This window comes from Loxodonta africana, chromosome 1 (genome assembly GCF_030014295.1).
Source record: "Loxodonta africana isolate mLoxAfr1 chromosome 1, mLoxAfr1.hap2, whole genome shotgun sequence".
In the NCBI taxonomy this organism is placed as follows: Eukaryota; Metazoa; Chordata; class Mammalia; order Proboscidea; family Elephantidae; genus Loxodonta; species Loxodonta africana.
In genome coordinates, this window is record NC_087342.1 from 94,270,010 (window position 1) to 94,293,084 (window position 23,075).

General features: G+C 43.3%; 1 protein-coding gene across 7 annotated transcripts in view; it reads left to right on the forward strand.

The window, feature by feature from the left end:
• Positions 1-437: 437 nt before the first annotated feature.
• LOC100671834 (HLA class II histocompatibility antigen, DP beta 1 chain-like) overlaps positions 438-23,075 on the forward strand; it is a 33,621-nt gene continuing 10,983 nt past the window's right edge. The window contains exons 1-6 of one of the 7 annotated variants that reach the window (XM_064284342.1): positions 439-609; positions 4,653-4,916; positions 8,523-8,804; positions 9,338-9,448; positions 9,820-9,844; positions 13,854-14,573. In XM_064284342.1, the coding sequence (XP_064140412.1) occupies positions 513-609; positions 4,653-4,916; positions 8,523-8,804; positions 9,338-9,448; positions 9,820-9,839 (774 nt within the window). In that variant the 5' untranslated portion in view covers positions 439-512 and the 3' untranslated portion in view covers positions 9,840-9,844; positions 13,854-14,573. The other 6 variants (XM_064284352.1, XM_064284344.1, XM_064284339.1 and 3 more) reach the window with 6 other exon arrangements.

Here is a 23,075-nt window from a genome sequence, read left to right on the forward strand (position 1 = left end):
CAGGGCTCACGGTGAGGTTTGGGGTGGGTAGTCTAATCTCTCTATAAATTATGCCACCGAATGATCTTTTACAAAGTGAGATTGCACTTGCTCCATCCCAGACTATGTTCTGTGGGAATGAGGGGTGACAGGGCTGGCGGGAATGATAATTTCCATACATGGGCCACCAGAATATTTGAGATCTGCTTCAGAGCAAGGAAAACATGTAATCTGCCAAGCCCTCATGATCTGCCCAATTGCTCAAGAATGAGATTCACTGCCCTCTATCTATCATCTTAAGTGCATCATACACTTAAATTGTCAGCTCTTTCATACTAAGCTTCTGCCCAGTGAATAATGAGTCATATCAAGCTCAGTGCTCATTGGCTCCTTTCTTGGGGTTTGTCCAATCTCAGGGGACACAAGAAACTGTTTTGGTTCATGGCCTTTGATATTTCAGAAGGGGCCTCCATTTAGTGAGTCCTTCCCTGAAGGCAAGACTTGCCACCTCTCCATTCTTTTCCAGCTCCACGATGGTGTTGCAGGTCCCTGAGGCCCTCTGGACAGCGGCTCAGACAGTGTTACTGATGGTGCTGAGCAATCCCAAGGTCCAGGGCAGGACCACTCCAGGTAAGTGCAGAGCAGCAATTCCTGAAGAGCCTGACTCAACTCCCAGGGCCCCTTCCCTGTAATGGCCCAGACTCTGAGACAGGTTGTGGGGGTGCCTGCCATAGCTCAGGGTCTTTCCTTCCCAGCTAGAGAATCAGGCTCTCCCACTGATGCTCTCCTGCCGGCCTATGAGAGTTCTCTCAGGAACACAGGCACAATGAGCAGGGAAGAAGAGATACTGCCAAGGAGTCAGTATGGCTATCTGTTGTAGGAAATAGAGACTAGAGGTCTGGGATTTGGAGGAGCACGATTTCCAGAAGGAGGTCAGCCTCTCAGGCATCTTCCCTTCTGCATCACAACCTTGAGGGGACTCATATAGAAAGCCACTGGCTGAAATGTCCTGGCTCTCAGGCCAACCCGGCCAATTCAGTGCTCAGGGAGAGGGCCTTCATTCTCTAGGGCAGAGCAGGAACCTGCACCCCTTGGACAGTGATGGCAAGAGAGGGAGGAAGGTAGAGAGACAGGCGGTGGTTCCAGTCCCTGGCCACATTCTTGTTGAAGGTCATTCTCTCAGCCTTTCCAGGACTTGATCAGAGTATTTTTTTAGGGCTGATTGAGATTTGTAGGAAGAATGAAATGAGATTTTGTGGATATATGAAAAGGACTGAGGGTAGGCCACCAGAGGGCCAAGGAAGGAGTACCAAGGGAGAGACTTCTTCCTCCTGCTGCCTCACTGTGGATAGCTGAATATTACAACTGCCAGGATTCTGTGTCTGTCTGGGTGCTTCTTAACTTTCTAGTCCACATTTATACCCAACACCATGAGAAGCAGGGCTAGAAAGTAGATCATCTTGGTTTCTCACTAACCCTCACTTTTTCTTTCCTAGAACCTCTTTTAGGCCCCTCTGTGCCCTTCCCTAAGACACACTGTCTTCATTTGAATTTCCTGAATACAGCCCTCAAGCCCCAAGGCCCCTCTCTTTTCAGTTGGACCAGTTTGCTGTAATGGGAGGGAAACTAGCAGATGTTATTCACAAATGGGTGCTGGAGACTAACTAGCAGTACAGCTCAGCTGTGCAGCCTGTGCCTTCAGAATCCTGGGAAATAGAGAGGGATGAAGCTGGGAAAGGAGGAGCCTGAAGATGAGGTTGGATGATAGAGAATAATGTTCAACAGGTGATGAGGGGATGCAGCGCCCGGATCTCATAGGAAGGGCTGGTCTGCAGAATAATGGGCAGTGGTGGGAGTCATGGTCATCCCATAGGTGGAATGAACAGAGAGCAGAGTGGTGCCTGTGATGGTGGGAGAGGGAAGTAGTGGAGAGGCAAAGCGTGGACTAAGATCTGTAGGAAGAATGAGATGAGAATGTATAGGAATGTAAAATGGATTGAGGGTAGGTTACCAGAACAAATACTCAGTAAAAACCTGCAGGAGAAGCTGGAGTCACAGGGGAATGTGGATAGAGTAGGCAGGAAGTTTCTACAATTCCCTTTGCACTTTTCTGACTCCCAGCCTCAAAGGGACAGAAGAGAAAAGGCAGGGAGAACAGCCTTTAGCTTAAAGGAACCAGAGGAGAAAAGCTTAGTTGAGATGGCCCCTAATGAGTATGAAGTGATAATGTAGCCTATGGGGGCTCAAAAAACCAAACTTTTGGAGGCTACATCTTTTTAGCTCTGACAGACTTTAAAAATGAGCTGTTATGTCTGAGGTTCCCTCATCACCAAACTCACTATCCCAGGGTGTTAAGGCCACAGTCCCAAGCCCTCCCCATCATAACAGCTTGGCTATTAGAGAAGCTCATTGTAGATTTGAGCTTTTTGTCATTTTTACCCTTTTTGTCATTTTTATCCCCTAAGTAAAAGCATTAGAAAAATGAGAGGTGGGAAGATCTAGTCAGCAGAGAGTCAACAAAAGCTTTTCAACCACTAAGATCTGGTCCGAATGGCAACTCCGGGGGCGATTTTCTAGCAGCCTGTGGGCTGAGCTGGTCCCTCCATCCTAGGTATTTCTTTAGAATCTTGTACATATTAAAACAGATCATACATTGAAAAGGGGAAGGGACTAACGTATACGGAGCAGTGTCAGATACAATGCTACATGCTTTACATAAGTTAACTTATCCAATTCTCACAGCAGTAAATGGTAGTATTGCTATTTTACATTTCAAGAAATGGAGACTTAAACAGGTTGTTACTTGTCCAAGATCACATTGTAACAAGTGGTACAGCTGGGACTTGAAACCATACCTGTAATGTGTTCTTTTTCTCACATCATACTGCCTCCACTATATTCTCCTACAATTATTTTTAAAAATATATCCCGTTTTGAATGAGAGATGATTTTGCTTAGGTCAGTACTTTTCAAACTGTGCACTGGGCAACTCAGAGTTGCTTCAAAGGTTCCACACAGTCTAGGTTTCTCATATACACATACCCAAAAAAACCCATTCCAGTAGAGTCCATTCCAACTTACAGCGACTTTATAGGACAGAGTAGAACTGCCCCATAGGGTTTCCAAGGCTGTAATCGTTAGGGAATCAGACTGCCACATCTTTCTTCTATGGAGCAGCTGATGCTTTCCAACCACTGACCTTTCGGTTTGCAGCTGAGCACTTCACTACTGCATCACCAGGGCTCCTCATACAGACATAAAACATGAAAACTTTAAATTGTAAAAAAAAAATACACTCATCGTTTACGTCTACTTTGCAGGTAACATTGCATCTGAAAACAAAAAAGGAATCTTGCTTTTGTAAAAAGTTTCAATTGCTTTTCTGGACTGACAAAAATGTTCCCTGATTGGTAAATGGGGAGGGAAAGTGAGGAATAACCTATTAAAATGATAGGACACACATTCAGAGCTAGGACAGTTGGGTGGGAAGGGACAGTCTGAGGGGTTTGGGAGTTCAAGGGACTGGGGCACAGGGCACCAGGAGAGGAGGCAGGGTGGGCTGTCTGAGCCAAGAACTGGGATCTTGCCTTAGCACTGACCTGTAGACTAGAGGCTTTTATGGTGGTCCCTGAGGCTAGTCACACCAGTTGTGCCGCTTCTGGTTGGGGGGCACATGAAGCAGTGAGGTAGAACTGAAGTCACCACATGAACCAAATTTATTCCAGCCATCACTGTGATGACAGAGTTAGCGGCCAGATGACCCACAACCAGCCCTTCTTTCTCCTGGAAACTCCAGGCCTAATAATATCCTCAGAAAGACTTCTCAATATTTAAGGTTAGAGTTGGCTGCGGAGCTTCATATGGGGTTTTGGGTTCCTCAGGTTTGGCTTCAATCTTTCCCACTACCTCTAATTTAGTCCTTGCCCGATATGGTGAAAAGCAGGTGCGTGTCCTATTTGGAAAACATCCCTAGCTCCACCACACATTAAATGTGGTCTCAGAAGTTGTGTGATAAAGTGGACCTGGTATTTAAATGTGTAATATTATGCTTAATGAATTAACAGAGCTTCCTATTTAAACACACTTTTAATAAACATTTTAGAGTTTCCTCTTATATTCCAGGCACATAGTTCATTTGGGGAGTCGCTATGAGTTGGAATCAACTCGACCGCAGTGGGTTGGGTTTGGTTTTGGGTGTGGATTTGTACAGGAAACCCTGGTGGAGTACTGGTTAAGTGTTAGAGCTGCTAACCAAGAGATCGGCAGTTCAAATCTGCCAGGCGCTCCTTGGAAACTCTTAGGGGCAGTTCTACTCTGTCCCATAGAGTCGCTATGAATCAACTCCATGGCATTGAGTTTGGTTTTTTGGTTTTGGACTTGTACAACTAAATATAAGAAAGAAAAAGAGAGGAGGGGAACACCACGACTACAAACACGGCTACTGGGCCCGGAGGCACCCGGACGGGGAGACCGTGGCGCGCAGGGTCAGCGCTCTCATGCCGCCGGCCCAGGGCGACTTCGGGTCTGAGGCCGGCGGGAGGGCGGCGCGAGGCGCACTGGGCGGCGAGGCGGGAAGACTCCGCCTGGGGGCGGCCGCTCTCCTCAGGCCGAGAGCCTCGGGCCCGGGGGCGGGCTTGGAGCGCCACCGCCTCAGCGCCGCCCTCTCTCCGCAGAGAATTACCTGCTCCAGTCACGGCACGACTGCTACGCGTTTAACGGGACGCAGCGTTACATCCACGAGTATGTCCTTAACCGAGAGGAGTTGGTGCGCTTCGATAGCGACGTGGGGGAGTACGTGGCGGTGTCGGAGCTGGGGCGGCGGACCGCCAAGTACTGGAACAGCCAGAAGGACTACGTGGAGATGAGACGGGCAGAGGTGGACAGGGTGTGCAGACACAACTACGAGCTAGGGGAGCCCATCCTCCTGAAGCGCAGAGGTGAGTGAGGCTGCGGCCGCGGAAGGGCGGCGGCGGGAGGGTCTCCGTCCGCGGGCCTGGCTCACGGGGGCCGCGGGGTCAGTGGGGTCAGCGGAGAGATCGCGGGGCGAGCGGGGCCGCCTCGCGAAAGTTGAGCCTTCGGTCAAGCCGGCAGGATTTTGGGTCGGGGGATGATGAGGGAGGGGAACTAGCCTGGAGTCTTAGTACTTGTCCAGGGGAGAGGGGGCAGGACCAGCTGGTTAACTGAGGTGAGAAGACATGGATATCTTCCAGATTTGTGTTGTGGAAGATGATGGTGGTACCTTCCAAGCAAAATAGACGATGTAGGGAGGAAACACGTGTGAGGGAAGATAGTGCCTTCGCTTTGGGGTCTGTTGGGTTTGAGATGCTTGAGGGACACCCAGGTGGACTGTGTAATAGACAGTTACAGTAAAGGGTCTGGAGCTGGGGAGAAGGGTCTGGACCGGATAAGATACTCTGATAAGATTGTCTAGGGAGAGGAAATCCAGTGAGAAAAGAAGAGAACAAAGGACTGAATCCCAGGACCATGACATTTGTGATGCTGGCTAAGAGAGAAAGGCCTGTGAAGGCAACCAAAAAGTAAAGGAGGAGTGTTAGGAGAGTCCACACAGAGAGCAGCCACAGAAGCTGAGGTAGAGGGTTAACCAAGAGGGCACAGTAGACAGTGGTAGAAAACTTAGGAAGTTCATGTAAATACAACTTGAAATGTGGGTTTGGGAATCAGGGAGACCTTGAGGAGGGCAGGTTGACTGCAGCAGTGAGAGCAGGAGCTGGGCCACAGTGGGCTGAGAAGTGAGTGGGAGGTGAGAAGTTAGGGGGGATGAGGATGAGGGTGGAGCATAAGCTTCTCAGAGGCTGAGATAACATTTTATTCCTGTTTGATTCCCCAGCACTGGCACGGAGTAGCTTTGGAGCTGAATTGTACTGTTCTTTCAGGAAACCTGAGTGTGAAGGTGCCTGCAGGGTCAAAAAGACCTTTCAAGGATGGGAGAGAAGAATATTAATTTCTTCCTGTTAGCTTGTAGAAGGGGAGACTAGGTGCACCAACCTGAGGAAACCAAACAAAAACAAGGACCCTTGTCACAGAGAAAAGAGAAAAGATGAAGGGTGGGGCAGGTGGAAGCTGTCTAAGGTTACACCTTTTGACCACTTTTTTCTCAGAAAGGCAGAAGGCAAAGTCATCTGCTAAGACTGAGATGGGGGGCAAATTGATTAGGAATTAGGAGAGCGACATGTGTTTAGGAAAGTTGCTGAGGTAATTAGGTGAGCCAGAACCAAAAATCCGATGTCATGAAGTCAATTCCGACTCATAGCAACCCTATGGGACAGAGTAGAACTGCACCGTTGGGTTTCCAAGGAGTAGCTGTTGGATTCGAACTGCTGACCTTTTGGTTAGCAGCTGAGCTCTTAACCACTGTCACCAGGGCTCCAGTTAGGTGAAAGAGGTACTCTAACAATAGGATTGGCAAAAACTGTTGAGGGCCTTACCAGTAATTTGTAGGGACACGAAAATTGTACGTGGCACCATTGTCTTTAATGATAACCAGCTCCAGATTGCAGAGAGCTCTGGATGCCAGCCTACAGAGTTTGAGTTTATCTTCTAGGCCAGTGAGTCCCCAGCCCAGCTCTGCTCACCGGAATCTCCTGGAGATCTTCTTTAAGCACAGATTCCTCAAACCTACTGCCCATAGATTCAGATTCAAGGGATGGCGAGGTCTGAAAGCATGTAATTTGAATTATCTCATTAGTTATTCCCATGTAGCCATGTGAGTGTTGTCAGGCACTGAAGATTTTTTTAATCTAGGAAAATGACAAGGTCAGGGCTGAGTTTTCAGAAGAGTGTGAAATGAGTTGGGGGGAGGAAAGACTGGATTTAGGGATATCAAGTCAGAGACTGTTATTGTTGTAAATAGTCATAAGGGCATGAATTTGAATGAGGGAGAACATGGAAAGGTGGGTGAGGAAAGGGGGATGGGAGTTGTGGCAATTCTAATATGGATGCCCAATTAAGTTCTAGAAGTAATTGAGCAGATGGTTTGTGGGCATTAGACGAGGTGGTCTTAGAGTAAATAGGAATATTCTGCTTTTGTGAAACGTATTTTGAGCTGGGTCAGAGATGAGACTACCTGGCTTCTAGATAGCTCCAGTGCTCCCAAGAGGTCGGTGGTGTACTCATGGCAAAGTACCTATGGTGGAATGTTCTGGGATCTTAAAATGTGCCCAGGGATAGCCCCTGATTTACATGGGGCCACAAGTCCTATGGGACCAAATTTAAACCGAATTCACAATTGGGATTGAGATAGTGTTGAACTGTCTGATGGACTATGACTGTATAAAGGTGATTGAAGTAGGGTGAGACACAAGGTGTCCCTAAAAGGAAATCACTTTGCGTAAAGAAGGCTGGCAGTTTTGACAAATCTGGGCAGAGGGCAAAATATCAGTGGAAGCAATGGGTGTGTGAATAGTTCAAGACTATGCTTTTACCTGACCCAGCCCCACCTCAGGATATTTGTGTTCTCTGGGAGATAGAGAGCAAAAAACTGAGTTATTAAGGACAGAGAATCTCTGTGAATGGGCTTTCTCTAGGGGTGAATGGAACTTTTCTGCCCCTAGAGATGGCAGAGGCCAAAAACAAGTAACTGCATTGGGTGTTAGGAGATCACAGGAAGTAGACATCAGTATGGACATCATTCTAAGAGCAGCAGAGCTGTATAAGGAGAAGAGAGGACACCAAGGACAGAGAGCTTTAGGTACAAGTATACCTAACTGTTTGTGACAACCCTCGAGGAACCCGAGAAGACATAACTACAGAGAAGGAACTTGGTAAAGTGCTGGAATTCCTACTAACCAGACACCCAGGGGCTCAGAATATTGGGTTAGGGGATAAATACAGAAAATTTGTGTGGTTTTTTTGTAAGGGAAAAATCAGAAAATATACAGGATATTTAAAGAATAAGTCATGTCAAACTTACTTTACTTCCTTTTTATTTTTCTTTAAAATGAAGTTATTAGACTGATAGACCAAAAGAATATCATTGTCCAAGCATATCTAAATTTCAACAAATTATTTTCATTAAGATAGAGCATTGAAAATATAGGTACTTTCACACGTGGTTAAACATTCTTTGTCCAAAGACTATTAGTTATTGGCTTATAGTTAAAATTTTTGCTAAGTCTTCCACAGAGTGCTGACTTTATCTCTCTCCTGTTCTTCTCAATCTTTATTATGTAGTTCAAAATCATGCATATTCCATTTGAATGTCTACTTCTGTCTTTTTTTCAATACTACCCTTATTTACTAGCCTGATTATGGAAACTTTAGTGGCACAGTGATTAAGAGTTTGGCTGACAACCAAAAGGTTGGCAGTTCATATCCACCCAGTGCTCCTTGAACTCCCTATGGGGGCAGCTCTCCTGTGTCCTGTAGGGTCACTATGAGGTCAGAATTAACAGCAATGAATTTTTGGGGGAATTAAGTCATTTGTATTGTAAATATCTAGAAGTAAATTCCATAATGAAAATGTCTAAGAAATAATAACCTCAAGTGCCATTGCCTTTTTGTTTGTTTTTGTTCCGTGCTTATAGTCCAGCCTAAAGTGAACGTGTCCCCCTCCAGGAAGGGGCCCCTGCAGCACCACAACCTGCTTGTCTGTCACGTGACAGATTTCTATCCAGGCAGCATTGAAATCCGGTGGTTCCGAAATGGACAGGAGGAAACAGCTGGGATTGTGTCCACCGACCTGATCCGTAATGGAGACTGGACTTTCCAGATCCTGGTGATGCTGGAAATGACCCCCCAGCAGGGCGACGTCTACACCTGCCATGTGGAGCACCCCAGCCTGGACAGTCCTGTCACTGTGGAGTGGAGTGAGTGACTCCCCTATGGCTCTGCTGGGCCCCATGTTCTACAGAGCAGGGGATGCTCTGGCTTTGGGGTCCGCTCATGGTGTCTCATGTCTCTATATACTGAGTCACGCCTACCACATCTTTCTCCTGTACAAACCCTGACTGTGGTTCTGAGCTGGAGGCAGTGAAGACTTGCATGTCCCTGACCTGGGGGATCCTGAGGATTCACAGTTCTCCCCTCTTGTCAGAAAATATAGGGACCTCAGGCCCCTTCCTGCATGACCCTCACACATGAGAATGGTCCTCTTCCCTCAGCCTTTTAACTATCCCGAATTATTTTGAGAGGCAGCTACCAGAAATCAGTGTTTGTTCCCTTGATGAAGTCACCGCCCTAAGCTCTAGAACTTAGGGGTCCTTTAGGGTTCCAAATTTAGTCCTTCTCCAAAGACTACTGCCCTCACGATAGCATTCTACATCACACTCGAATATCTCAGACAGGACCTGAGTGGGTACTCAGATGGAGCTAAGACTGATGCAGGGTCTGTTCTTCCCAGAGGCACAGTCTCATTCTGCCAAAAACAAAATGCTGACTGGAGTCGGGGGCTTTGTGCTGGGATTCATCATCCTTGGAGTGGGCATCTTCATGCATAAGAGAAGCAAGAAAGGTAAGGGACCATCAGGGGGTGGCTGAGACTCAACCTCCCTTGTCTCACTCATCCATCTTCCATGATAAGGGACTGAGAATTCTGGAGACCACAGAAATAGATGGCCGAGGAGCTAAGCTGGTGTTTAAGGAGAGAGGAATCCCCAGGATGTGATCTTATCTCAGCCAGATGCAGGGGGTCTTCAGTACTCAGGCTTTTGCAGGGGGGTTATTAGTGATGGCTTAGTCTCCAAACTTTTTTTTTAGTCTCCAACCAGCCCTGTCTTATTTCCTAATGACAGGATCAGGGCGACTGGGGACAGAATGGGAAAGTTTATCTAATTATCTAAGGTGTTTTTAATGACTGAAAACATCCTCTTTCTTTCATTTTAGTTCAACAAGGTGCTCGATAAAACAGGTAATATTTCTGCTTCGTTTTTCTTCAGGGGGTAGATTGCTACAAAAACATTCAGAGGGTGGATTGCAGACAGATATTAATTCCCTTCACTGCCTTGTGACACTGACTGGGCACACTGTAATTAGGACATTCTGGGGAGAAGTCTCAAGGCCTGAATTTCTCTTTCAAACACAGCCCTTGGGTGAGGGCAGGAAATGAGCAACACTTTGCTGCATTGGTGAAGGAAGCCCAGAAAAACTGTTCTTTTTTTTTTTTTTTTCAATCAGACTAAGACTTTGTTCTCACCATAATTTTTCTTTCCTGGGATATAAATAAAGAGGGGTCAGCAACCTGGGATAACTTTTTCTTTTACCCCCACAGGGTTCCTGATCTGACCTAAAAGTGTGCCTTAGAACAAGTAGCTGTCTATTTCTTTAGCCCCAGAAAGCTGATTCTGGGACACACCCTCAGCTTCCCAAGAGGATGTTAATGAAAAGTAATTGCTCTGCTCTCTGATTCCGTGCATAGCTTCTTTCATGGGGCATCCAGCCATGTTCACCGGTCCCTAACGCCATAAATAATCAAAACCCACTGTTATTGTCTGTTTTCTTTTAAGAGTATATAAAAAAATTACCCTGTCAATTTTGCCATTGTTTTTGCTTGAGGGTTTGGATAAAGAGTAGGTGTTAATGAAGAAATTACTGTTGTTTACACTTAGGTAAAAAGAAAAATGTGAAAATGAGGACATCCTAATTATTTGAGAAGGCAGCCAGTTGAAAGTGGACCTCTTCTGAATTTGCCGTATTTCATTGGGCTTCCCCATATTCATTTGGTACCTTTATTCTTGTAGGTCTGAGAACATCATCTTTAGTTAGTCAAGGATGAACAGACCCAGAATTCTGGGGTTATAGAACCCGTATTGAGACAGCATGGATTCAACAGATAATTCATTATGAGTATGTTATAACATTTTACTGGTAATAAATTAATATGAGAATTAAAAATTAAAACTACAATGAAATAAACATTAAACCCCTCTTTGGATACTATATGCAGTCCTCAACCAAACATGGCTTAACCTTTTTAGTGCATCACGTTACAGAGAATATAGACTTCTGCTCTAAGTCTGTATTCATCAGAGGACCCCAGACCTCCTACCCTAGTAATGCATACAGTGGGAAATGCATTCTCAATGTTAAAAAGACTCAAAGCAACAGATGTAGCACTTTTTCCAAACATAAGCCTACTTTTAAAATCAAATTATTATGGATTTTTTTGTGTCATCTTAAATTGCCTTTAAATTCAAGACAGAGAACATATTTAGTCTAAGGATTGCTCTGTGAAGTATAGAGTATTACTTTCTAATGCATGTACTGAGTGCTCAGCAGCTCTCTGATAGACCAAGTTGGTGGTTTCTTACAAGCTGCTCCTGCATCTCGTTTGCCTTTCGGCACCTGCCCCCGTTCAGTTCCCATGAGCTGCTTTGTTCCTCTCATACAGCTTCCCCTCACCCCCCGAATCATGCCCGACATGTGTGCACCGTCCTCACCCATTTCAAACAGAGGTCCAGGCTGAGGGTGCAGAGGTGGGTGTCACTGACACAGAAGTAAGGAAAGCTGGGGTCTACATAAGGGATGGGATTGAGGGAGTTATAGAGGGAGTCCAGGAAGAGAAGCCATGAACATGGAGAATCAACCATGTCTCATGTAATCAGCTAAGTGCTTGATGCATTATGCCTCGTAACCCAGGGAAGAGAACACAGTTTTATTTTCTTTTTAAAGATGTGAAATGGGGCCTTGCTAAAGTGACACAGCTATCACATGGCAGAGCCACAAATAAAATTTAGATTTAACTCAAAACCCATGTTCTTTCTATTACTAAATCTGAGAGAATTTATAGAGAAATATGGCCCTTGCTCAGTTAAGACACCGTTATCCCTGATTAGCATCATTTTCGCTAAATCAGTAAATGAAAACACTGTTTCTTTGTTTTGTGTAGTAATTTCAGCTGTCCCATAGTGAGGTGACCAGGGTAGTTGTCTTAGTCATCTAGTGCTGCTACAACAGAAATACCACAAGTGGATGGCTTTAACAAAGAGAAGTTTATTCTCTCACAGCCCAGTAGGCTAGAAGTCCAAATTCAGGGTGCTGACCCCAGGGGAAGGCTGTCTCTCTTTTGGCTCTGGAGGAAGGTCTTTGTGATGCATCAGTCTTCCCTTGGATTGGGAGCATCTCAGTGCAGGAATTTCAGGTCCAAAGGAAGCGCTCTGCTACCAACACTGCTTTCTTGGTGGTATGAGGTCCCCATGTCTCTCTGCTCACTTCTCGCCCTTACATCTCAAAAGAGATTGACTTAAGACACTGTCTAATCTTGTAGATCTCATCAACATAACTGCCAATAATCCATTTTATTACATCATAGTGATAGGATTTACACCACACAGGGAAATCACATTAGATGACAAAATGGTAGACAATCATACAATACTGGAAATCATGACCTAGCCAAGTTCATTTTGGGAAACACAACTTGATCCATGGCAGTAGTGTAAAGGAAATAAATATGGACCCTTTATCTCTCCCATTGTCCTTTTAGGCTTCAGAGCCACCACTTCAGAAACCTATTCAGGGGATATTAATACAATTGGAAGATGAGCCATTCAAAAAAGGAGAGAGGTCAAGGGTATGCATGAAGTTCTTAAAATCTAGATCAGTATTAACTCCACAGACCCAGAGCAGACAAATCCCTCACCCAGAGCCTCCAAGCACTGAGTATTCCAAACCACATCCAACCACAGCCTTCCCCAGCCATTCTTGTTCCTCTTCCTTCCCTGTGCTATCAACTAGAGAGTACCCAGGGCAGAGTGAGCATTCTCTAGGACCTAGCTCCTGGCAGGTTCAGAATATACTCTCCTAGGGAATTGATGACACAAGAGCTGGAATAGGCCCCTAGAATAGCAGAAAGAAGGCATCAGACACATCTAGCCTTGACATACCAAACCCAGTGCCGTCAAGTTGATTCCGACTCATAGCGACCCTATAGGACAGAGTAGAACTGACCAGTAGAGTTTCCAAGGAGCACCTGGCAGATTCGAACTGCTGACCTTTTGGTTAGCAGCCGTAGCACTTAACTACTATGCCGCCAGGGTTTCGCAGGTGTTAATTGGTCTCCGGGATTTCTCAGGAAGGATACAATTTCCAGAAGAGTGCAGGGCATGGAGACCAGCAAGTACAGGGTTGCATCAAAAGCATTCTTCAAAATTTCAATATTTGTCCAGTACTTTCTATGTGTCTGGGCCCTTGTCATGGATTGAATTGTGTCCCCAAAAAATATGTGTCAACTTGGTTAGGCTATGATTCCCAGTATCATGTGGTTGTCCTCCATTCTGTGATTGTAATTTTTTTTTTAAGAGGATCAGGGTGGGATTGTAACACCATTACTAAGGTCACATCCTTGATCCACTGTAAAGGGAGTTTCCCTGGGATGTGGCCTAGACTGCCTTTTATCTTACAAGAGATAAAAGGAAAGGGAAGTGAGCAGGGAGTGGGGCCCTCATACCTCCAAGAAAGAAGCACCAGGAGCAGAATGCACAGGGGAAGACTGCCAAAAAGGACCTTCCTCCAGAGCCAAGAGAGAGGAAGCCTTCCCCTGGAGCTGATGCCCTGAATTTGAACCTCTAGCCTACTAGACTGTGAGAAAATAAGTTTCTATTTGTTAAAGCCATCCACTTGTGGTATTTCTGTTATAGCAGCACTAGATGGCCAACACAGCCCTTTAGATTGGTAGGATCATAAAGACAGGCAGGAATTGGAGGAGTCACCGGGTACATAAGTCATTGAGGACCATAGAGATTCAAAGGAAACCTAGGACTGGAGCTTTAAAGTAGACCTGAAGCTGGGTTCTCCCCGCATCCTTTACTGTGATAGACTGTCACCTGCAGTAGGACAAATGTAATAAGTTTAGGACTCCACTTTAGCATTGCATTTCCCATCCCTTTACACCCGCTTGCTTTATTTTACGTCCTTCTTAGGTCTCTAGGGAGAAGGTGGTCTCCCGAGACAACATTGTTGCCTCCAGATGAGTAGTAGTGAAAAATCAAAGGATACCCTAAGGAGATGGCATTTCATCCTCTCCTGCTCTCCAACTGCCCACAACTCTGAGCCTCCAGAGACAATGAAGCCCAACTATGGGACAATGAAAGTTGAAGGACATAGAAGTTGGGCACACTGAGTGAAAGTGCTCTTTAAAAATGCTGTAATGATCATCCAATAAAAGGCTCAATGGATATGTATCTTAATTGACATCTTCTGAACATCTAACACTGTTAACTCTTTATTTTTGAAATTTTTGCTCCCTTGGCTTATGTGATAACACATTCTCCTAATTCTCCTGTCTCTCTGCTTCTCTGAAATCTCTTTGAGCACCTCTCTTTCTATGCCTTTTGCATAGAAAGACCAGGATAGGCTATGCCGAAGTAAAAATAGCCCCCATATCTGGTTTTTGCTCATGCTACATGTCAATATGAGTCAGCAGGGGAGCAAAGCTCATCAAAGTTATTCAGGGAACCACGCAGAGAGAAGCATCTTCTTGACATATGCTCCCAAATCTCCAAATATGAGTGAACTATACACTGGCTGTTGATGATCCCTCCTGGAAATAACAAGTGTCACTTCTCACATTTCATTGACCAAACAAATCACATGGCTGCACATAACTTCAAACAACATGGAATCCTTGGAGGTACAAAGTATTCAATAAATATATATTAAATGAATAATAAAATTCTCACTTAAACAGGAGACGTTTACTGAGGACTTTCTATATACCAGAAACTCTGCTAGGGCTTATGGGTAAAAGGAGCTTCTAGTGCCTGAAAAGACTACCTGCTGGCCTATAGAGGCCTTCTCGGATGCTGGCAAGTTTCTAGTTTTTGACCAAAAACATTCATTGGCTGTACATTATTATTTTATGTATTCATAGTATATGTGCTCTATTTTAAATAAAATGGCTAAAAACAAGTATAAAGGAGGACATTGGTAACTCGAAGTAAAGACAAGAAGCAATTCCAAGCAGAAATAGTGGACTTTAATAATGGTGGAAACAGAGAACTAGGAGGCTAGAATTCTAAATTCAGGGCAGCGGCTCATGGAAAGGCTTTCTTTCTCTGTTGGCTCTGGGGGAAGTTCCTTGTCATCAATATTCCCTGGACTAGGAGCTTCTCAGTGCAGGGAACCCTGGTCCAAAAGACCCACGTTGCTTCTGACACTTCTTTCTTGGTGGTGTGATGTCTCCTTGTCTCTCTGCTCACTTCTCTCTTTTATATCTCAAAAGAGATTGACTCAAGATGTACCCTAATCTTGTAGGTTGAGTCCTGCTTCATTAACAGCTGTCTCTAATCCTGCCTCATTAACATTATAGAGGTAGGATTTGCGACACGTAAGAAAATCACATCAGATCACAGAATGATGGACAGTCACAATACTGGGAATCATTGCCTAGCCAAGTTGACACACATTCTGGGGGGACATGATTCAATCTATAACATCATCCTAACAATTTCTTTTCCCTAGAACCACTCTCAGTACCACATGTCTTAGGCTGAACTCTCTAGAGAAGCAAAACCAGTGAAGTATATTCATACATATACCAGTGTCGTCGAGTTGATTCTGACTCATAGCAACCCTACAGGACAGGGTAGAACTGCCCCACAGAGTTTCGAAGGAGCGCCTGGCAGATTAAACCGCTGACCCTTTGGTTAGCAGCCGTAGCACTTAACCACTATGCTGCCAGGGTTTCCGTTTCATACATATAGAGAGAAATTTATCTCAAGGAAACGGCTCATGCAGTTATAGAGTCTGGCAAGTCCCAAGTTCATGGGTCAGGCATCAGGCTGGAGGCTTCTCCTGACTCATGGAGCTGCAGGGGCTGACAAACCCAAGATAGGCAGTTGTCTTGTGTCCCCCAAAAATATCTGTCAACTTGGCTAGGTCATGATTCCCGGTATTGTGTGATCGTCTACCATTTTGTCATCTGAAGTGATTTTCTTTGTGTTGTAAATCCTATCACTATATTAATGGGATGGATTAGCAGCAGTTACACTGATGAGACCTACAAGATTAGATTGTCTCTTAAGCCAATCTCTTTTGAGATACAAAAGAGAAGTGAGCAAAGAGACATGGGGAACACATACCACCAAGAAAGCAGTGTCAGGAGGAGAGTTCATCCTTTGGACCTGAGGTTCCTGCGCTGAGAAGCTCCCAGACCAAGGGAAGACTGATGCATTGCAAGGACCTTCCTCCAGAGCCGACAGAGAGAGAAAGCCTTCCCCTGGAGCCAGCACCCTAAATTCAGACTTCTAGCATGCTGGACTGTGAGACAGTAAGCTTCTCTTTGTTAAAGCCATCCACTTGTGATACTTCTGTTATAGCAGCACTAGACAACTAAGACAGTGGGTCAGACAGCAGGCTGCTGGCTGAAGTCCCAAGAACTGGAGGACAGATGATGACAAGCCAAATGCAGGATCGAGAGTGAGCAAAAGCTTATGAGCTTTGACAGAGCATCCATATGCAAGCCACACCCCCAAGGAAACTTCCCTTACAACTGATTGGCTAATCACATCCGATCACATCATAGAGACGATTACATTATATTACAAAATGGAGGATAACTACATCATTACATAACTGCCAAACTACATCATTACATAACTTTCAAACCACTGAGGATCATGGCCCAGCCAAGTTGATAGACAGCCTTAACAATCACAGCCTCCAAAATTAAGAGCTGAAACAGGCCATAGATAGAGATCTAGATCTAAAAAGCACCATTAATAAAATCTAACAATTAATTACATAGATATTTCTACAACCAACAAAAAGAGAATGTAAAACTTAAGCACACATAGAACATTTACAAAAACTTAACATTTATTAAGCTGCAAAGGAAGTCTCAAATGAACTCCCCTTAAACAATATCTCAGAGACTTTGCGCTTTGGCAATAAAACAATTTAAGTCAATTAAAATGATAAACGAATTAATCCATGTACCTAAAACATGCCACCAAATAACCATAGGGTTAAATATGGAAAACAGTACTGAATGAAAAACCATGTATCAAAAGTAGTGGCTAGAAGGAAATGTCAAGTTTTAAATCAATTTACTAGGAAAAGAAAGACTGAGAACAAATGAGCTAAGCATTAAAAAAAAAAAAAAGCATTAAAGAGATGGAAATCAAGAAAACAGCACAAACAAAAGAAAAATATAAATATTAAAGATAAGGGCAGAAATCGGTGAAATAGAAAACAATAGAGAAGATGACCAAAATCAAGTTTTGATCCACTGAGAAGCTTAATGAGGTTTATTGATTTCTGGCAAGGTTATTCATGAGAAATAGGGGAGATTCAAATGAACAAATACAGAATGAAAAGGGTAAAATAACTACAGACATATTTTAAAATGATAAAAACTGGTTGTGGTCAACTCTAGGCTAGTAAATTGGAAATTTTTGAAAAAATGGAATAATTTCTAGAAAAATTTAAAAGGTCAAAACTACAGGGAGAAACAGAAAACTAAAATGACATACACATGAAAGAAACTGAAGCGTTAAAGAATACCAAAATAAAAATCCCCCAAAGCAAGTTGCCATCAAGTCTATTCAACTCAAGGTGATCCCACATGTGTCACAGTAGAGCTGGGCGGTATAGAGTTTTCAATGGCCGATTTGTCAAAAGTAGATCACCAGGCCTTTCTTCTGAGACATCTTTGGGTGGCCTTGGATCAACCACAAGCCTTTGGTTAGCAGTGAGCTTATTAACCATTTGCACCACACACACACACACAAAAAAAATAGCCTCCCCAAAAGGTCTCTGTCATAATATTACAGGTGAGTGAGTCCTAGCACGTTTCCAAGGAATAGATTATTCCTATCTTATACATATTGATCTAAAAAACAGAAAGGAACAAAAGCTTTCAGATCATTTTGTAAGGCTGGTGCACCTCCTTATTGCCAGATTCAGCTAAGGAAATAGCACAAGAGAAACAGGGGCTCATCTCATCCATGATAACATTCACATTGCTCAAATTTTAACCTAGAAATGCAATGATGGTCCTAAATCAGAAAAATCCATAATGTGATTAACATGTCAGTACACTAAAGAAGGAAAATTCAATAATTTCAACTTGATCCACCTCAACAAATGCATAAAATAATAAACAAATTTTACCACATGACAAAGATAATAAGCTAAAAAATCTATGGCAATGGTATTTATGGAGAAATTAGATGCATTACCTTTCAGATTAGGACAAAGATAAGACGTGCTTTATTGTTGCAATTGCTTAAGACAGTAGTGAAGGTTCTGGACATCACTATGAGACAGAAGAAAATCAAGGCTCTAAAGAGTGTACATGATACAATAGACAGGAAATTTTAAAGAATCAACAAATTATTAGGAAGGTCCAGCAAGTTCAGTTCATACCAGAAACACAAAGATTAATAGTGCAGCAATCATTAACTAGAAAACATAATTAAATTAAATAATGAGATAGCATTTACATAGCATAAAAACTATAAGGATTAGGATTTTGTTTTCCATAGTTTTTTGTTTTTTGTGTGTGTGTGCTTTAGGTAAAAATTACAGCCCAAGGTAATTTATCATTCAAAAATTTATACACATATTGTTTTGTGACATTGGTTGCAATCCCCATAATGTGACAGCAGGCTCACCTATCCACCCCGGGTTCCCTGTGCCCATTTGTCCTGTTGCTGTCTCTTCCTGCTTTTGGACAAGAGTTGCTCATTTGGTCTGCTATATCTGATTGAACTAAGATGCATGTTCCTCAGGTGTGTTATTTTGTGTTGTATAGGCCTGTCTAATCTTAGTCTGAAAAGTGGGCTTCGGAAATGGTTTCAGTTCTGAGTTAGCAGAGTGTCCAGGGGCCATAGTTTCAGGGGCTCTTCCAGTCTCTGTCAGACAGTAAGTGTCTTAGTCATCTAGTGCTGCTATAACAGCAATACCACAAGTGGGTGGCTTTAACAAAGAGAAATTTATTTCCTCATAGTAAAGTAGCCCAAAAGTCCAAATTGAGGGCGTCAGCTCCAGGGGAAGGCCTTCTGTCTCTGGGTTCTGAAGGTAGGTCCTTGTCCTCAATCTTCCCCTGGTTGAGGAGCTTCTCAGGCAGAGAGACCCCAGGTCCAAAGGACGAGCTCTGCTCCTGGTGCTGCTTTCTTGGTAGTATGAGGTCCCCAACTCTCTCCTTGCTTCCATTTCTTTTTATCTCTTGAGAGATGAAAGGTGGTGCAGGACACACCCCAGGAAAACTCCCTTTACATTGGATCAGGGAGGTGACCTGAGTAAGGGTGGTATTATAATCCGACCCCAATCCTCTCAACATAAGATTACAACCACAAAATGGAGGAAACCACAGAATACTGGGAATCATGGCCTAACCAAGTTAATACACACATTTTGGGGGGAACAGAATTCAATCCATGACATCCGAATTCAGGGTGCCGGCTTCAGTTAAAAGCTTTCTCTCTCTGTTGGCTCTGGAGGAAGGTACTTGTCATCAGTCTTCCCTGGGTCTGGGAGCATCTCAGCACAGGAATCTCAGGTGCAAAGGACGCCCTCCGCTCCCAGCACTGTGTTCTTGGTGGTATGCGGTCCCCCTGTCTCTCTGCTCACTTCTCTTTTATATCTCAAAAGAGACTGGCTTAAGACACTATCTAATCTTGTACATCTCATCAATATAACTGCTGATAATCCATTTTATTACATCATAGTCATAGAATTTACAACACATAGGAAAATCACATCAGACGATAAAATGGCAGACAATTATATAATCATACAAGGGAATCATGACCTAGCCAAGTTCACAGATATTTTGGGGGAACACAATTCAATCATGACAGTAAGTATAGTCTTTTTTCGTGAATTTGAATTCTATTCTAGATTTTTCTCCTGCTCTGTCAGAGCTGTCTGTTGCAATCCCTGTCAGAGTGGTTGTTGGTGGTAGCTGGGCACCATCTAGTTCTTCTGGTCTCAGACTGCTGGAATCTCTGGTTCATTTGGTCCTTTAGTCCTTTGGGCTAATATTTTCCTTGTGTCCTATTCTCATTCTTATCCTTATCCTTCTTTATTGTCCTTTGCTCTGGATGGGATGGTACCAACAGATGTATCTTAGATGGCAACTCAAAAACTTTTCTTAAAACCGCAGATGCTACTCACCAAAGTGGGATGTAGAACATTTTCTTTATGAACTATGTTATGCCAATTGACCTCGATGTCTCCCAGGACTATGATCCCTAGGCCCCAGCCCTACCTACTCAGTCCCTCAAAGCGTTTGGATGTGTCTAGGAAACTTTGATGCCTGTACTTTGGTCTGGTTGTGCTGACCTCCCCTATATTGTGTCTTGTCCTTCCCTTCACCAAAGTTGACACTTGTCTATGATTTAGTTAGTGGTTTCTCCTTCCCCTCCCTAAACCACCCTCATGCCCATCAAAGAATTCTTCGTGTATAAAACTTTTCTAGAGTTCTCGTAGTGGTTTCATACAATATTTGTCCTTTTGTGATTGACTTATTTCACTCAGCATAATGCCCTCCAGATTCATCCATGTTGTGCGAAGCTTCTTGGATTCATCATTGTTCTTTATCATTGCTTAGTATTCCATTGTAGAAATTAGCCTGCTGCAAAAGACCTCTTAAAAGTGTTAAAAAGCAAAGATATCACTTTAAGGACTAAGGTATGCCTGATCCAAGGTATGCTGTTTTCAATTGCTTCATGTACATGTGAAACCTGGACAATGAATAAGGAAGACTGAAGAAGAATTGATGCCTTTGAATTATGGTGTTGGCAAAGAATGTTGAACATACCATGGACTGCCAGAAGAACAAATAAACAATTGTTTTGGAAGAAGTACACCCAGAATGCTCCTTAGAAGCAAGGATAGGGAGAATTTGTCTTAGGTACTTTGGACATGTTATCAGGAAGGACCAGACCCTGCAGAGGTACATCATGCTTGGTAAAGTAGAAGGTCCTTGAAAAAGAGGAAGACCCTTCATGAGATGGATTGAAACAGCAGCTGCAACAATGGGATCAAACATAAAAACAATTGAAGGAATGGCACAGGACCGGGCAGTGTTTCATTCTGCTGTACATAGAGACCCTAAGAGTCAGAACCAACCCCTCCGCACCTAACGACAACAACAACTGTGGCTAATGATCCTCATGTGTCTTTAGCTGCCAGGGTGTCTTCTTTGGTGGAGTGCCTGCTCGTGTCATTTGCCCACTTTTTAATTGGATTATTTGTCTTTTTGTTATTGAGGTGTTGCAGTATCTTGTAGATTTTAGGGATTAGGCCCTAGTCAGATATGTTGTAGCCAAAATTTTTTTCACAGTCTGTAGATTCTTTTTACTCTTTTGGTGAAGTCTCTGATGAGCTTGTGTTTAATTTTTAGGAGGTCCCAGTTATCTAGTTTATCTTCTGGTATTTGTGCGTTGCTAGTTACGGTTCATATCCTTTTTATGCCTTATATTAGAGCCCCTAGTGTGCTCTCTATTTTTTCTCCCATGATCTTTATCTTTTTAGGTTTTATATTATGTCTTTGATCCATTTTGAGTTAGTTTTTATGTATGGTGTGAGGCATGGATCTTGTTTCATTTTTTTACTGATGGACATCAAATTATGCCTGCGCCGTTTGTTAAAAGGACTATCTTTTTTCCCATTTAATGGATTTTGACCCTTTGTCAAATATCAGCTGCTCGTAGATGGATGGATTTACATCCGGGTTCTCAATTTTGTTCCACTGGTCTAGGTGTCTGTTGTACCAGTACCACCAAGCTACTTTGACTACTGTGGCTGTATAATAGGTTCTAAAATCAGTGTGAGGCCTCCCACTTTGTTCTTCCTCTTCATGAACGCTCTACTTATTCAGGGCCTCTTCCCTTTCCATACAAAGTTAGTGATTTGTTTCTCCAACTCCTTAAAGAATTCTGTTGGGAAGAGAAACTGGATGACTGGGAGCTCCTAAAAATCAAACACTTGTGCTCATCCGAAGACTTCACCAAGAGAGTAAAAAGATTACCTACAGATTGGGAAAAAGTTTTTAGCTATAACATTTCCAATCAGCGTCTCATCTCTAAAATCTACATGATACTGCAAATCTCAATGACAAAAAAGATGAATAACCCAAATAAAAAGTGGGCAAAGGATATGAACAGGTGCTTCACTAAAGAAGACATTCAGGTAGCTAACAAATACACGAGTAAATGTTCACCATCATTACCCATTAGAGAAATGCAAATCAAAACTACAATGAGATTCCATCTCAGTCCAACAAGGCTGGCATTAATCCAAAAAACACAAAATAATAAATTTTGGAGAGGTTGTGCAGAGACTGGAACATTTATACACAGCTGGTGGGAAAATTAAATGGTACAACCACTTCGGAAATCGATTTGGCACTTCCTTAAAAAGCTAGAAATAGAACTAGCATATGATCCAACAATCCCACTCCTTGGAATATAAAAAAAAAATCCTTGGAATATAGGCTGTAGAAATAAGAACCTTTACATGAACAGATATATGCATACCCATGTTCACTGCAGCACTGTTTACAATAGCAAAAAGATGGAATCAACCAAGGTGCCCATCAATGGATGAATGGTTAAATAAATTATGGTATATTCATACAATGGAATATTATGTATCAGTAAAGAGCAATTATGAATCCGTGAAACATTTCATAACATGGAGGAATCTGGAAGGCATTATGCTGAGTGAAATTAGTCAGTTGAAAAAGACAAATATTGTATGAGACCATTATTATAAGAGCTCAAGAAATACTTTAAACAGAGAAGAAAATATTCTTTGATGGTTATGAGAGGAGGGAGAGAGGGAAGAAGGGAGAGGGGTTTTCACTAATTAGATAGTAAAGATAAGAACTATTTTAGGTGAAGGGAGAGACAACACACAATACAGGAGAGGTCAGCACAACTGGACTAAACCAAAAGCAAAGAAGTTTCCTGAATAAACTGAATGCTTCAAAGGCCAGCATAGCTGGGGCAGGGGTTTGGGGACCATGGTTTCAGGGAACATCTAAGTCAATTGACATAATAAAATCTATTAAGAAAACATTCTGCATCCCACTGTGGAGAGTGGTATCTGGGGTTTTAAATGCTAGCAAGCAGCCATCTAAGATGCATCAAAGGAGTCTCAACACACCTGGAGCAAAGGGGGATGAAGAACAC